The sequence below is a fragment of the Lynx canadensis genome, chromosome A3 (genome assembly GCF_007474595.2).
Source record: "Lynx canadensis isolate LIC74 chromosome A3, mLynCan4.pri.v2, whole genome shotgun sequence".
NCBI classification, from domain to species: Eukaryota; Metazoa; Chordata; class Mammalia; order Carnivora; family Felidae; genus Lynx; species Lynx canadensis.
Genome location: NC_044305.1, coordinates 90,767,198 through 90,781,818, shown reverse-complemented (window position 1 = coordinate 90,781,818; position 14,621 = coordinate 90,767,198). Strand labels below are relative to the sequence as shown.

At 45.0% G+C, this 14,621-nt stretch overlaps 1 protein-coding gene across 1 annotated transcript in view; it reads left to right on the top strand.

The window, feature by feature from the left end:
* TACR1 (tachykinin receptor 1) overlaps positions 1–13,099 on the top strand; it is a 140,224-nt gene extending 127,125 nt beyond the window's left edge. The window contains exons 3-5 of the mRNA XM_032592672.1: positions 8,584–8,734; positions 9,794–9,990; positions 11,088–13,099. Of these exons, the coding sequence (XP_032448563.1) occupies positions 8,584–8,734; positions 9,794–9,990; positions 11,088–11,379 (640 nt within the window). The 3' untranslated portion in view covers positions 11,380–13,099. The remainder of the gene's footprint in view (positions 1–8,583; positions 8,735–9,793; positions 9,991–11,087) is intronic.
* Positions 13,100–14,621: the final 1,522 nt, after the last annotated feature.

The window sequence follows — 14,621 nt, the reverse complement described above, 5'->3', positions numbered from 1 at the left end:
AAGAAAGAAAGAAAGAAAGAAAGAAAGAAAGAAAGAAAGAAAGAAGAAAAAAAATTAAGAAATGGGAAATGGTCAGGCCTGGGGCTCTGTGCCTGCAGGGTATTCAAGAGGATGCCCTCAGGGGGGCTTCTTGCTGGCTGTGGGTATGGAGCAGGTGAGAATTCTAATGTCCTTCCAAGCCTGAGATGGTATCTTTCTATGAAGAGTTTCCTTGGGTTCAGTTCTGCAAGGGTGATTAAAGAGGGACACCGCTGGGCTCTGTCTCCAAGGACCATAGCATCTAATGAAGCAGATAAAACATAAAAAGGAGCCTGGAGAAGAACACATCAAAATTCTGACTTGCGTGGTTTGGATAATGACTGCAGAAAAACATATGTTTTATTTCCTCTTGTTCACTGGCAGGAGCTGAGCCACTGCCTTCAGGAGGCAGCACCATTTGGGGGTAGGAATCTGGGGAACCCAATTTTTCTGTGAATTAAATGAATACACTTGAGCATCTGCCTTGATTGGTCAGCACATCCTGAAAGAGGCTGACCTGGGGGCATTTCTGCCCCAAGTTTATGCCTGGATGCAGTTGATGGGAGTATGATCCCAGCCCTCTCTCAAGGACAGAGAGGACATGTCCTCACATTTCTATATCCCAGGGTAGACTGGTCACAAGCAGGGGAGGGTACACGAGGGCTTTGTTATCCCATGCAAATGTCTTTCTCTGTCCCCTGACCTCTCCCTCCCTTTTGTGACCCAGCAGTTTAGGAATGGAGCCCCCACTTACTGCCCCCACTCCTCACTCCCCATCAGCTGGCCCACCTGCTCTAATCATCACTGACCACACCATAAAAATGGAATCTGCCCATGACCTCCTATTTCCAAAACCACAGAGCAAGTTCCTGTCCTCATCCCACCTCCGCCTCCCAACACTCCTCCCCCAGGCAGGCTCCACCAGTCCCTGGACTCTCCCTCCTTGCCCTGTACCTCCCACCCCTCACTCTCCTACTTCCCTCCTGTCCTGGGCTCATCCTCATGTGGGCCTCCTCTGCCAGCCCCTCTCTCCCCTCATCTTCTCAGGGTTTGGGGATACCCAAGGGATCCAAATCTAATCTCCACCCAGGCCTCTTGTCCTAGTTCCAGCCAGATTCAGACATTCAACTGCTTGCCCTGAAGGTCAGCATGTCCAAACGTCAGCTTGCTGACCTCCCCAACAAACCTGCTCCTCCTCCCGGGTCCCCATACCTGCAACAGTCAGCCTCACTCTCCCCCATTCACACAGGCCAGAAACCCAGCTAAAGTGCCAAATGGCAGCCAAGCCCACCAGCTTTTCCTCCCAGCCACAGCACCCCTTGGGGTCTTCCTCTCCTCCCCATCCATCCGGTCTGCCATGGCTCTAGCTCAGGTCATTGCTGCTTCCAGCCTGGCTCCTTGCACAGCTTCCTAAAGGCTGGTGCCTCTAGCCTTTCCTGCCTCCATCCAAGCCCCACTGTGGCCAGAGCACAAGTATCTGATCATGTCACTCCCTGTTTAAAACCATTTTGTGATTTCCCATCAACTTCAAAATACATTATAAACTCTCCAGCATGTCATAAAATGCACTTCATGATTTGTCCTCTGTCTACCTTTCTGTCTAAGTCTCCTGATACTTCCTCACACAGCCATGTTCCATTAGTCTGAGTCACAGCACAGCACCGCATCATGCCAAGGTCCTCCCTCGGTGCCTTTGCACTTGCTGTTTTCACCACCTGTAGTGCCCACCTCCTGCACACATATCAGGGCGTGGCCAAGCACACCTCCTGCAGGAAGCTTCCCTGATTGGATTGGTTGAGAGTCTCACTTCTGCATTCCCATTATTCTCCATGCACTTAGTAACAAAATGCCTACTGTTTTCAGGGTAATTTTAAAACTTGTTTACATATGTATCTATTTTTTATATTTTATATATATTTATAAATGCCCCTGACACCTTTCTCAGTGTCTCCACTCCACTTGAAGAGGTAATCACTGTCAGTCACTTCCCATATTACATTCTTTGGCACTTCTCTGTGTCCCCCAAAGACTGAGCTCCTGGTAATGGGAACACAGGCTTGGACTCCTCACACAGGGCCACAGAATTTATGAATTAGTAGACTGCAGTTTCTTTTTGTCTCCAATAGGACTGCAAGGGCTTTGGGATTTGGTCTAATGCCTAGAAGTGAAAGTGAGCAAAAAAATATATGGATTTTTTTTTTCTTTTACTAGAAAGAAACTACATTTATCTGCAAAGAAGACAATTTTTTGGAAGGAAGTAAAAAGTTAAGCAGGCATCTAGCACTGTGCTTGAGGAAGAGACAGCCTGAGGGCTGCTCAAGGAAGGGCAGGAAGGGGGTACTGCTCAGCTCATGTCTATCAAGGGGTGGCCCCACAAGTCCGAGATGCAAAGAGGGCTCAGGAGTGTTCCTGGTTATCTCAACTTGGCAGGACCATCCCAGGAGGCAGGTTCAGCTTGTTGCCTGTGACCTAGGATGTAGTGAAAGCTACCGGGCCACAGGTTCTTAGTTTAAGAAGGAACGACATCAGTCACAGCTGCCAACAGGAGTAGGCTCAACGACGATGACTCTCAGCCCCAGCCACAAGGAGAACCCTCTGGAGAGCTTCTGACACTCTGATGCCCAGGCAGCACTGCAGGCCAGTCTTAAGTCAGAAGCTGAGACTGGAAACCACACACTGGAAGTTTTCAACATTCCCCAGGTGATTCCAGTGTACAGCCAAGATGGAGAGCACTGTGCTTCAAACTTGAACTTGCACAGGAATCACCAGAAAGTCTTATTAAAGTACACATTTTCCAATTTGGCCCATCCAGGGTGGGGACTGAGAATCTTGGTCTCTAACAAGCTCCAGGTATTGCCGATGGCGCTGGCTTTATAGCTAGTGAGCAGCACGTCACAGGGGGTATTCAAGAAGTAAGGGGCTGATTACATGGTGTGGAAACTGTAGAGAAGGCTGACACAATGAATGAGGGTTAACGCATTGAATTAGATAAGCACAGCAGTGCTCATCCACCTTTCTGTGACAGCTGAAATCTCCCACCACCACCACCTAACAACCTGATCCACAGAAAGCCACATATAAACCCAGCAGAGTTGCTTGTTAGAGGGACAGCAGGAACCCCAGAGCTCTGCCCTCTTGTCTCCCTTCCTCCCCCACCTCAGGGCACCTAGAGCCTCCATGAAGTGCATTAGAAGACACACTGGATACTATTTAATAAACCCATCTATCTGATTTCAGATGCTGAGGACTATTTCAGAGACTGGAACTGTTGGTGCTTGAGCAACAAGTGACTCCAGATAGTGAGACGTTAGTAAACCTGGATTAGTGAGCATTACGGCATTAAGGACAGGCGAATCTGCAGGATTTGGGGTGACACAGTCTGTATATAGCAATTTTATCTTGTAATATGTGCCGCTTCTAGAGGGGTGACCTGGAGGGAACAAAGGTAGGAGGTTGTTGCATGCACTTGCCTTCCGAGGGTACCGGTAAGTCCACTGGCAGAATTTAATGATCAGAATCCACCGACATATCTCAAGTGGGAACCAAGCCACCCCTGCTGTCACAGCCTCTTGCTGTCACTCCTGGTCCTTTCTCTCACTCACTTCAGATGCACCCCTGACCCCTTCTTCTCTTCTCTCAAGGCGGATACTAACTCTGAGAGCTGATTAAACCCTGCCTGGCAGGAACCTAGGAATATCAGATTGGAGAATTAAAAAAAAAAAAAAAAAAAAGCATGGAGCCTCACATAATAAGATTACACGAAATTCCATTGGCCGGCTCTCTAAAACAATGATTATGGAAAAAAAAATTACAAAACAGGATTATCTCCAGTTAACTACAAGAATATGGTAAAATTTCTTCAAGAAGGTGTCAAGATGGAAGAAATGTATTTTCATTTTTTCTAATGATGGAATTTCATTCATTTGACCTTAGAATTTTTTTGAACTTTTTTAATGTAGAGTCATTTAGAATTTTTAGTAACTTGGACATTTTTTGGATTGAGTATTTGCAATTCTTTTTTTATTTCTTTATTTTTTGTTTATTTTTGAAAGAGAGAGCGAGAAAGAGCGCGTGCGCGTGCACGTGCACGCACAAGTTGGGGGAGGGGCAGAGAGAGGAGAGGGGACAGAGGATCCAAAGCAGGCTCTGCACTGACAACAGACAGCCAGATGCAGGGCTCAAACTCATAAACCGTGAGATCATGACCTGAGCCAAAGTCAGCCGCTTAACCGAACTACTCAGGCATCCCAAGTACTTGCAATTTCTAGGCAAAAGGGGCTTATCTGAGCAAGATTTAGGAGGATACATTTTACCTTTGATCCCATCCAAGAATCAAACCTACAGGTTTGTTTTTTTATGATTTGGGAGGGAGGGAGGGAGATTGTTGAGGGGCTCCCAAAGGGAGCAGAAAACTACTCATCTGGAGATGTAAGACCCCAGCTTCACTAGAATTTTCTCATGGATTTTTTAAATTAAGTTTATTGTGATAAAATACATATAACATAAAATTTACCATTTTACATTCACCATATTGTTGCAACCATCACCACGATCCATTTCCAGAACTTTTTCATTATCCCACATTCTGTACCTATTATTCCATCCCCTCTCCCCAGCCCTTGGTAACCTCTATTCCACTTTCTGTTTCTATGAATTTGCCTATTCTAGATATTTAATTTAAGTGGAATCATCCAGTATTTGTCCTCTTGTGTCTGGCTTATCCACTTAACATGTTTGCAAGGTTTATCCATGTTGTGGTATGTATTAGAACTTCATTCCTTTTCACGGCTGAGTAATATTCCCTTGTAAATATATACCACATTTGGTTTATCCACTCAACTTTTGAGGGATATTTGGGTTGCTTCCACCGTTTGGCTATGGGAAATAGTGCTGCTATGAACATTGGTGTGTAAGTATCTGTTTGAGCCCCTGCTTTCAAATCTTCTGGGTATATGTCTAGAAGTGGAATTGCTGGGTCATATTCCTGTGTTATTTTCAATTACCCCTGTTCTACAATGGACAAGTTAATGCTCTCCCTGACTATAGTACTTTTTAACTGAAATTAAGTTCATACTTTTTGTTGTTTACAAATAAGAAAATTACTTTTCCTTCTTTTAAAAAAATAGAAGCTGATAATTTATGTTTATTGATTCAGCTTAGCATTTTCCTAATGGTCTGATCTGTGATTTTTCCAAAGCGTACTTTGTTTTAAAGTGTATGTTTTATATTCTATTCAAGTATGGTGAGGCCAACAGATAAGGACATGATTGCCATTGAAAAGATAGTTTATTACTCATAGTTCCCAGGACAAAGGGGCAAGTGCGCCACATAGGGCCACAGGCGAGAGAGAGCGCAGGAGACTTCAGGAAGGCTTTTATTGTGTGTTCCAGAGAAGGAATGGGTGAGGCAGGATAAACAGGCTTAGAATTGGCTAGTTTGAATCATTTCCATGAGCTCTGTGCCCCTGACTGTCTGAAGTGGCCCTGGGGTGACCATGGCAGCTGGATAGCATCCCACAGTGTAAGAGCCCCTGCGAAAACAAGTGGGTGGGGAGTATAGGCCCTGGGTTGGTTAGTTTGCATAGGAAAGGCACACTAGCAGGAGTTATCTCTAGGAATTAACTAACCCAAGGAGGCACAGTCCCTTCCAGGTCAACAAGGCCTAGACCTCAAAGCATCAGATACAGAAACTAAAAAATATGGTTAACACACATCTTAGTGAAGTCATAAAATCTCAAACAATGGGGTTCCAACAGGCTTGCAGACTTGGACCTGAAACAGTGCTTCTCAGTGCTAACCATATGCAAGAATAACTTGGGAAATTTTTCTCAGCTGTGGTTTCCTGCTTCTACAATCAAGGCCAATTTAATGTGTGTCTGAGCACTGATCAGAGCTCCCCTGGTGATTCTCATGTGATTCTGGGCTCAAGAACCATTGGTTTAGGACAGTGTTTCTCAAAGTCTGAACCTGGACCAGCAGCAGCATGAACTGGGAATTTGTTATGAAAGCAGATTCTCAAGCCCACCCCAGACTTGTTAAGTGGGAAAGTCTAGGTGGGGTCCAGCCCTTTGTGTTTGCACAAGCTCCCCCAGGTGATTCTGAAGCTGGCTCAAGTTTGGGATCCACTGGTCCAGGGTTAGGAGCACCGGTGACTGGACTGCAGTGTCCTTCCATCGTGTCCCTGACTCCCATATAGATGCTCAGCACTCTGAGGCACTGGCCCCACAAAGCTCAACTAATGTGTTTTGATCATCAACCAAGTATCGGTTTGCATAAGGCAGGACTATTCTTCCAGGTAGGAGAAGCAGGTGTATCCTGAAGGTTCCCAGGGTCTCCCTGTCCCCTTATATCCAAGTGATAAGTACAGCAATCGGGGGAGAGGTTGAGATCAGGTAGGAAACTCAGTATGCACTCACTGCCATGGTGACTGGAGAACCCAGAGGCTCCCAGAGGAGGTGACAATCAAGGGGGACCTTAACAGCCTGTTGAGACTGTTGGAGCAGCCTGTCTGCACAAAATGGATGCACTCAGCACCCTGCTTTGCTGAAGCTGTTGTGCATTATTTAAGAGCTCTTCGAGTGTCTTCAAGTTGCAAATTTTAATATTCACAGGAAGCTGAATAAGTAAAACTGTGGAGCTTTGCAAAGAAGTAATTGAAAACATAGTACCAATAAAGAGAAATTAAATGAATAAGTAGGTTTTCTTTATTGGAAAAAAAATCATTTAAGAGAATAAGCATAAACAGAGCCATCACTGGATGACTTTTCTCCAGTGATAAAAAGCTGGTTCTGGGCTCACAGTCCTGCCTTCTTATCCCACCCTCCTCTTTTTACCTGCTGTGAATTTGAGAAAGTTAATTAAATTCTTAACTTCAGTTTCCTCATCTACAGAATGGGATTATGATAGTACATGCCTAATCATTTTTTTTTGAGGATTAAATAAGAATAATGGTAAAGTGAGTGGCATTGTGCTCTTCACTAAATAAAATCTAACTATCGTTTCTGCTATTAATACTATCATTAACATTATTATCAACATAGCGATCTAGAGTGAACTCCCTAAAATATTAGCTGTTCCCACTATTATTACTACTATTACTGCTAATGTATCCTCTCCATTAAACTCACATCAGGAGAAAAGGGCTATAACTAACCAGATATACAAAGCACTCACTGAGAAAAATATCCTTTCGCAAAATCAAAAAATTATTTGAGCATCCTACTTAGAAGGACACTTGCCTTAAACAAAATAGAATAAGTTATGTTGTTGCACGAACATCAAAATCTCAGTAGTTTATGAACAATAGCCATATTATGGAAAGAGCCCAAATGTCCATTGACTAATGAATGGATAAAGAAGATATGGTATGTATATACTACTCAGCCATCAAAAAGAATGAAATCTTGCCATTTGCAATGATGTTATGGGAACTACAGTGTATTATAGTGTATTATAGCTAAGTGAAATAAGTCAGTCAAAGAAAGGAAAATATCATATGATTTCACTCATATGAGGAACTTAAGAAACAAAACAAGTGAACATGGGAGAAGGGAAGCAGAAATAAGATAAAAACAGAGAGGGAGGCAAACCATGAGACTCTTAATTACAGAGAACAAACCGAGAGTTGCTGGAGGGGAGGTTGGGGATGGGCTAAATGGGTGATGGGTACTAAGAAGGAGCCTTGTTGTGATGAGCACTAGGTGTTGTATGTAAGTGATGAATCATAAATCCTACTCCTGAAACCAATGCTACACTATGTGTTAACTAACTTAATTTAGATAAAATCTTGGAGAAAAAATTCTCAGTGGTTTAATATTGCAAAAGCTTATTTCCTGCCCATGTCAATTTGTGCCAGTCAAACTCAAGTCAATTGGTATCTATCTTGCAAGCTGTAACCCAGAAGCTTCCATCTGCAGATATATTTTTAAGGGCCAGGCTTAGAATTGGCTTATACTTTGTGGCTTTCACCCACTGATCCTAGTTCTAGGATAAATTTTGTTTCTCTCCTCCAAGCTAATTATTCTTATACCTGTGAATCCACTTGTCCTACAGAAAGAATGAGAGCTCACCAACCACCTAGTGGTTCTCACCTGAATGTACAAGTTTGTCTACACTCCTGCACAAAAGCCTAGCCTAAATGTAATCTGACTGGAATTAACCGAGTGGTACAAACACCTCCTGCATTCTAGAGAATACACTTTTATTAATGCAGCCTAAGGTTGCATTTTTTTGGAGGGGGAATGTAAGCAATATTGAACTTACCATCAACTGAAATTGTCATAAGTATACAACAGATTCAGTTCCCTTTCATCAATGTTTTTTCTTCTCTTCAATCTCAACAGGAATCTCTATTATGGAAAAAGTCCACAAGAAAAACCTAAGTTGAAGAGATTTGCTTTCTCTAGTTTATCCATTCATATATCAGCCAACCACCCAATGCAGGTGGCCAGACTCCATGCTGTGCCTTATCATCCAAGCTCATTAATGGCAAATGCTGAGAAAGGTGGTTGGCAAGCCTTGACCATCCCTGTCCTTAGACTGACCCCTCCCATCCTTCCTGTTGCAGGTACCACATCTGCGTAACTGTGCTGATCTACTTCCTCCCCTTGCTGGTGATTGGCTATGCGTACACTGTTGTGGGAATCACACTGTGGGCCAGCGAGATCCCTGGGGACTCCTCTGACCGTTACCATGAGCAGGTCTCTGCCAAGCGCAAGGTAAGCAAAGAGCAAGCAGCACCTAACCCGCCCTGGCTCAGGCTGGCAAGCATATGAGCCTCAGAGCCTCAGGAGGCCCAGAGGCAGCAGGCACAAAACGTCCCTGGGTCTGTGGAACAGTGGAAGGAGGAGAGGAGATGTGGGACAGAGGAGGGAAGAGATCTTTCTTGGTTGTATTTGTAACCTAGGCCTGCCTGTATAGGCAAGAGCCACTTCTTTCTTGCCTTAAGAGTAATTGCAACCTGTCAAGCCATTAACACACACACACACACACACACACACACACACACACACACACACACTTAACTACAAATGCATTGAAGAGTTTAGTCCTCTTTTATTATTAAAGTTTGACAAAATAATACATTCACTTGGTTCAAACATCAAAAAGTATTAAAAGGAACAAAACTAGTGATGGAGAACAGAAACAGTGGGTCACATTACTCACTATTTATAAAAAAAATCCCTTTTAACCATCTGGTGCTCCCTAGCTGCAGCTGTCCAGATGCCTCCCTTCCTCTTCTTTCCCCTGATACTACCCTGGCCTCTCCTCTCCACCTTCCCCCACCCCCCTGCCCTCACTGCTTCCTCCTCCTTACTGAGTCTCTCCCCACTGAATACCCATTCCCCTGGGTCATTGTCTGCTCTCCCTTGGCTTCTGCAGTCACTGCCCAGAGGGGTGATATCACACAGAGGTTCTCAAACATGACTGTGTTTCAGAGTCATCTGAAGGGCTTGTCAAACCAGAATTCTGGGTCTCACCCCCAGGGTTTCTGATTCTGTAAGTATGGGATGGGGTCCAAGAATTCTCATTTCTGACAAATCCCAAATGATGGTTACAAAGCTGGTCCCGGAGCCACACTCTGAGAACTACTGATATAATCAAAGTCCTTTGATACCACATATAAATGGTCCTGTCTCCTCCTCGAAAGGGGTTATTATAGACACTTCCCACCACACACTGCACTGTGTGCGGTGAGGGGCATGGGAGGAGAGAGAAAGTAGCTGTGAGAAAAGTTGGCTGTGGTGGTGACCTCACCTGCCCCACCCTCTTGCCAGGTAGTCAAGATGATGATCGTCGTGGTGTGCACCTTTGCCATCTGCTGGCTGCCATTCCACATCTTCTTCCTCTTGCCCTACATCAACCCTGATCTCTACCTTGAGAAGTTTATTCAGCAGGTCTACCTGGCCATCATGTGGCTGGCCATGAGCTCCACCATGTACAACCCTATCATCTACTGCTGCCTCAATGACAGGTGAGGACCTCATCCCCCACTCTCTCTCCAGGGACAAGATCATTTGTCTCTATAGCAGCCAAACAGCCAACCTAAATGAACAAAATCTTTGTGAGACAAGAGGGGATGGGAGGGACTGCAGCAAAAAGACCACACTACTCCATCCCTACTAATTATTGCCATGCAGCTTTATGAGCCCAAAGTGGACTTTGTTTTTCTTCTCCAAGAAGAACCAGACATCCATACTTTTGTGTGAATCTTCTGACTTTTGGACACTGGCAAATAAGTTAGTGGGGGTGGGGGTGCACATTAAAAAAAAAACAAAACCTCTGTTATTGATGCATATAAACAGGCCTGAAAGCTGGATCTAGTTCATGGCCTGTGATTTTGTTCCCTCTGCCCTGTGGATCCATGCACAGGGGGCTGTGCATGCAGTGGGGTGGGGGTGGGGGGGAGACAGGGAGAGTAAGACACAAAGAGAGATTGATGGCCGTAGAATACCATTCTCCATAGGGCATCCTTTCCCTTCACTGGCCTCTCACTTTCCTCTTTCCATCTCATCTCATCATACAATTTGGGCAGCTTTACCCAGTTTCTTCTAGCAGTTCCAGCAGGACAGGGTAAGCAAAGAGGAATCAGTGCCTGGAAGGCCCTTACTTAGTCACACTGATCAGGAGAGCTGTTCTGGCAGAAGAAGCCAACCTTAGACAAGCAAGAGAAGGGAGAGCCCATCAGGAATGGTGGTCATCGGGGTGCCTGGGTGGCTCAGTCAGTGGTCATCGGGGTGCCTGAGTGGCTGAGTCAGTTAAGTGTCGGACTCTTGATTTCGGCTCAGGTCATGATCTCACAGTTTATGAGTTCAAGCCCCACATCAGGCTCTGCACCAACAGTATGGAGCCTGCTTGGGATTCTTTCTTTCCCTCTCTCTCTGTCCCTCCCCTGCTCTCTCTCTCTCAAAATAAATAAGCTTTAAATAATAATAATAATAATAATAACAACAACAACAGAGAGTCATACTTAGGCTTGTCTATGTGTTAAAGAGCTGACATAGTGGTGACAATGCCCTCTGGAAGCAGACTGTCCCAAAGGGTCACCTCTCCCATCTTCTGTCTCTCCAGGTTCCGCCTGGGCTTCAAGCATGCCTTCCGGTGCTGCCCCTTTATCAGTGCCGGCGACTACGAGGGGCTCGAAATGAAATCCACCCGGTACCTCCAAACCCAGGGCAGCGTGTATAAAGTCAGCCGCCTGGAGACCACCATCTCCACGGTGGTGGGGGCCCACGAGGAGGAGCTGGAGGATGGTCCCAAGACCACACCCTCGTCCCTGGATCTGACCTCCAATGGCTCCTCTCGCAGCAACTCCAAGACCATGACAGAGAGCTTCAGCTTCTACTCCAACATGCTCTCCTAGACCGCAGGTCTTCAGCAGGGGCAGCCACCACCATTTTTGTCTTGCTTCACTTCATGCATGGATAATGCCTTGATCTAGAAACCATCAGAAATTCCCTAACACTGGGGTTTGTGAAAAAGTTCAGAATTTTTTAGGGAAAACATCCAATCCTGAGTTTAAAAAAAAATCTGGATTCTTCTATGACTTTGATATCCCCCATGCTGTGTGACCCAAGGCAAATTGCTGAACTTCTCTGAGCTTGTAAAATGGCAGGGTTGGACTTGATTTCCCCTAAATCTCTTCCATGATTCTAAAATTAACTTTGGTTATATGTGGGGGCTCATTTAGGGCTGAATCCTGCAGCACCTGGATTTGCCTGGAGCCTCCATGAACTTCAGTGAAGTTGTCCATAGTCGTGCTCACATTATTCTCCTTTAGCTGGTGGAGCACATCACATCAACCTTCATTCATCAGGGTAAACAAAAGAAGGAACCACATAAAATCCAAAGGAAAGGTTTAACTCTGTGTTCTAAGCATCCATGAAAAGGAAGCATGGATGCCTTCCTTTAGAGACCTCAATATTTTAGTGCATCGACACCTCTTGAGATTGAGAGCCTCAGGTCCATGTGGATTATATCCCCAGGGACTGTCCTGAACAACCAGTACGGCAAAATAGGTCCAGTGATGCCAGCTAATGTCTGCTACAGACCAAGAGTCAGGAGGCCTGTGCCATACTTTATCTGAGCCTCTCTTTCCTTATTTGTAAAATATGGGGCTGAGCTAGATAACCTAAGTACTCCTTTTAACATTCAGTAGTTCAAGGATTGTATGAGTTTTTTGTTAGTTTTATCAATTGGTAATCTCAAAAAGAATAAGAACAGCAAGTCTAGTGACTTAGTACCCTGTTTCTGGAGAGTAGCAACTGCTACAACGTGTCAATATCCATATCAAACATGCTCAGATTTATCCTAAAACCACGAGTATTTTCCTTCTTCTGGAACGTTTTGGTCTTTGACAGAGCAGAGGACTTCATGTCAAAGTTTGCATCTCTCCATCAAGTGTTAGCAGGCCAAGTTCCACAGGTGGAGATGCCATCAAGGAAGATAAACATGTGGGCTCCCTGCTCTGGCCTTTTGGGGTATCTTAGGGCAGGGGCACTAATGCAGTCTTAGCTTTATTCTATTATTCTAGCTTTATTCTCAGATGTCCAGTGAGCGAGGAGGCTGGACCCTGCAGCTCCACTTGTGGGAAGAGGCCACCTTATATCTTCCCTTCAGATTCTCTGAATCTCCCTTCCTGCCCCCACGGCTTAACTGGCCTCCTGTCTGAAAGGGGTGGGAAGACCCACCAACCCCACAGGACAGTCAGTCTACCAAGAGCCATGAATTTAATCCTTCATGTCTCAGCAAAGCTTTGAGGTTTCCAGCAGGTGAGCACACCATTTCTTGATGTCTCCCAGATTTGTGCTTTGTCCAGATGTGGCTGAAAGCAGAAGTCTCATGTAACATCCATGAATGTCTTCCTTGTGGTTTGAAGAACGGATGCACATGTGCTGCATTTGTGGTGTTGACAGAGACCAATGCTGCCCACAGGCTCTCTAGCCTTTACTAGCCATGAGGGCTATAACCCTACCAGGGCATTAGCAGCCCTGAGAAAGTTGTATAGCAACAGTATACGCCAAAATAACCCAATAGCCACGTTCTGCAGAGCAGCATGGGAAGGATTAAATAAATTAAATAAAGTTTTTCAGTGTAGACATATGGATGAAAGACATAATTTAGGGGCAAAAAAAAAAAAAATCAATGCCCAAAGCATTAATCATACTTCCAATAAAAACTGTACCATGTTATTCATTCCAGAGGGGTATATAAGGAACCAGAATGATTATAAAAAATACCCAAGAAGAAAAGTGTCTAGGACTTGGGAACATCCTCTCTGTTGAAGAGGTTAGAGTTGAATTCAACAATTTGTTGAGTACCTGCTCTGTGCTTAGCCCTGAGCTGGGGACACAAAGCTCCTCCGCTCTTGAGGAACCTACCAGACTGATTTGTGGCTAGCTCACCTGTCCTAATGGGTCGAGACTACCCATCAGGCATGGAGGCAGCTGAGAAGCACATTCTCCCCAGGATTTTAAAGACCTACCCTCAACAGGGGTTATCAAGCCAAAACCTAGCACCTTCAGAGAGACTTTTGCAATGAGTTCTCTGAGATCATTGCAAAGGGAGCCACCAAGGGAACTGAAGGGATGTGGTTGGACAGCATCAACACCACACATAAGAAGAGAGAATATTGGATGGTCCTGGCTAGTTCAACTATGGCAGAACATCCTACTGAGAGAGCCCAGCAAGCCTTCCTCTAACCCATTCTCCACTGAACTTATTAAAATGTTGTCAGCTCCCATGTGTGAGAAACACCATGATTTGCACTGTGCATGGGTCTCATTTTTATAGAAATGTGTCACCCTGTGTTTATCTCCCAAGTGTTTTTCCTTGGTGTAGTGTTCAGTAGTAAAAGAATATAAGATATCATGGGGCCATCTTTATTATGTTACTTCCAAAAAGTGGGATCCAGTTGCTGTCAATGTGTTGTTTGTACTGTGCCAATCCTCCTCCTCTTCATTTCGTCACAGAAAGGAGCTGAGACATATATCACAAACTCAGTCAAATCATAGTATTTGAGGGGTGGGTGGGAGACCTTTCTGGGAGGAACTGAAGGGCAGGAATCTTTGTCCTCCCCACCCCCACCAGAATTTGAAGACACACTGGAATGTCCTTTCTCTTGGAAGGACTAAGAGGTCTCCTGGGAAAAGGGGACTCAGGAGCTGACCTCATTGACCTGGTTTTCAAGAAGAGTCTATAAGTGGACAGGGGTCGTTCCTGAGGTTTCTGTTATCCAGCCTGGAAACATCTCCATACAGAAATAAAGTGTGTGTTTGACCGTCTCACGCCTCTGTCTCATCCCTGGGGAACCTCAGCACCCTACAGGATGCTGAATGGGATGGTATGATGAACCCTACTAACTTGCATAGCCACAAGGATGGAAACTAACACCTAATAGACTTTTAACTCTGTGACAAAATGGGTTGGCAAACTGGTGGCTGTTTTCAGGTAGGGATCTGGGAAGGTAAGGTGGGATTGTGTGAAGTGCCCAACAATGTCACCTGTGAACAGAGCTGTGTCCATGCAGGCCCTTTCAGAACAGATACCAAAACAGAGTTAGAAGTACAAGAGATTTATTGGTGGGATGCCTGGGAAAGAGGAGAG